Source organism: Aedes albopictus, chromosome 2 (assembly GCF_035046485.1).
Source record: "Aedes albopictus strain Foshan chromosome 2, AalbF5, whole genome shotgun sequence".
Taxonomy (NCBI): Eukaryota; Metazoa; Arthropoda; class Insecta; order Diptera; family Culicidae; genus Aedes; species Aedes albopictus.
The window spans coordinates 434,268,346-434,270,981 of NC_085137.1; the positions used below are offsets into that span (position 1 = coordinate 434,268,346).

Sequence of the window (2,636 nt, forward strand, 5' to 3'; positions counted from 1 at the left end):
ATTATTATTATTATTATTATTATTATTATTATTATTATTATTATTATTATTATTATTATTATTATTATTATTATTATTATTATTATTATTATTATTATTATTATTATTATTATTATTATTATTATTATTATTATTATTATTATTATTATTATTATTATTATTATTATTATTATTATTATTATTATTATTATTATTATTATTATTATTATTATTATTATTATTATTATTATTATTATTATTATTATTATTATTATTATTATTATTATTATTATTATTATTATTATTATTATTATTATTATTATTATTATTATTATTATTATTATTATTATTATTATTATTATTATTATTATTATTATTATTATTATTATTATTATTATTATTATTATTATTATTATTATTATTATTATTATTATTATTATTATTATTATTATTATTATTATTATTATTATTATTATTATTATTATTATTATTATTATTATTATTATTATTATTATTATTATTATTATTATTATTATTATTATTATTATTATTATTATTATTATTATTATTATTATTATTATTATTATTATTATTATTATTATTATTATTATTATTATTATTATTATTATTATTATTATTATTATTATTATTATTATTATTATTATTATTATTATTATTATTATTATTATTATTATTATTATTATTATTATTATTATTATTATTATTATTATTATTATTATTATTATTATTATTATTATTATTATTATTATTATTATTATTATTATTATTATTATTATTATTATTATTATTATTATTATTATTATTATTATTATTATTATTATTATTATTATTATTATTATTATTATTATTATTATTATTATTATTATTATTATTATTATTATTATTATTATTATTATTATTATTATTATTATTATTATTATTATTATTATTATTATTATTATTATTATTATTATTATTATTATTATTATTATTATTATTATTATTATTATTATTATTATTATTATTATTATTATTATTATTATTATTATTATTATTATTATTATTATTATTATTATTATTTTTATTTTTATTATTATTATTATTATTATTATTATTATTATTATTATTATTATTATTATTATTATTATTATTATTATTATTATTATTATTATTATTATTATTATTATTATTATTATTATTATTATTATTATTATTATTATTATTATTATTATTATTATTATTATTATTATTATTATTATTATTATTATTATTATTATTATTATTATTATTATTATTATTATTATTATTATTATTATTATTATTATTATTATTATTATTATTATTATTATTATTATTATTATTATTATTATTATTATTATTATATTTGGAAGAGGGAAAAAATTAATAAGTTGCTCAAAATGGAACCGTAAGATAATGAGAGCAAAAAGTTTATCGTGAAATGGGGCTGTCAAAATCGGGTCCTTACTGTATTCCTATTTTTAGCCTTTTTGATATGTCGATCGATCTAGAGCAGCTATGGCAGATTATGCACGAATACGGATTCCTGGATAAACTGATATGATTGATCTAGGCGACGATGGATTGAGTGATGTGCGTAGTTGGAGTATCAGGGACACTCTCGAGTCCCTTCGAATCTCACAGAGGGTTACGGCAAAGTCTTTCGTGCTTGCTGTTCAACATTGCTTTAGAGGGTGTAAACACGAGTAACGAGTCCGTTCAGCTGCTTGGTTTCGCTGATGGTATTGATATTATAGCTCGTAAATTTGAGACGATGGCGGAAACGTACATCCGACTAAAGAGTGAAGCTAGGCGAATCGGATTAGTCATTAATGTGTCCAAGACAGAGTACATGATGGCAAAGGGTTCCAGGGAGGAATCAACGCGCCCGCCACCCCGAATTTATATCGACGGTGATGAATTCGAGGCGGTTGAAGAATTCGTGTACTTGGGCTCACTGGTGACCGCCGACAACGACACCAGCAGAGAAATTCAGAGGCGCATTGTGGCAGGAAATCGAGCTAACTTGATCAAACAAAGTTCGCCGTCACACGAAGTAAACTAACTACAAAACGCTGATTAGACCGGTAGTCCTCTATGGGCACGAAGCATGGATCCTACGAACAGAGGACCAACGCGGGCCCTTGGAGTTTTCGAACGGAAGGTCTTGCGTACCATTTACGGTGGAGTGCAGATGGAAGACGGGACTTCATCTTCTTCTTCTTAGTGTTTTTTGAGCACTTCCACAGTTATTAATTTAAGGACATGCTTTGCCTGCCATTGCATGAATTTGTATATTGTGTGGCAAGTACAATGATACACTATGCCCAGGGAGTCGAGAAAAGTTTCCCGACTGGAACGGGAATCGAACCAGCCGTCTCCGGATTGGCGATCCATAGCCTTAACCACTAGGCTAACTGGAGACCCCTTACTAAGACGGGAAGACTGGACTTGGAGAAGGCGAATGAACCACGAGCTGCATCAGCTGCTGAGAGAACCAACCATCGTCCATACCGCGAAAATCGGGAGGCTACGGTGGGCGGGTCACGTCATCAGGATGTCGGATAGCAACCCGACTAAAATGGTTCTCGAGAGTCATCCGACCGGTACAAGAAGACGTGATGTGTAGCGAGCTAGGT

General features: G+C 22.9%; 1 protein-coding gene across 1 annotated transcript; it reads right to left on the reverse strand.

Annotated features, from left to right (window-relative positions):
* Nucleotides 1–858: 858 nt before the first annotated feature.
* Nucleotides 859–1,371, reverse strand: LOC134286893 (uncharacterized protein DDB_G0292186-like; the record flags this gene model as incomplete). Its single annotated transcript, XM_062848591.1, has 1 exon — nt 859–1,371. A coding segment is annotated over one exon (513 nt), but the record flags the coding sequence as incomplete, so codon positions are not given.
* Nucleotides 1,372–2,636: the final 1,265 nt, after the last annotated feature.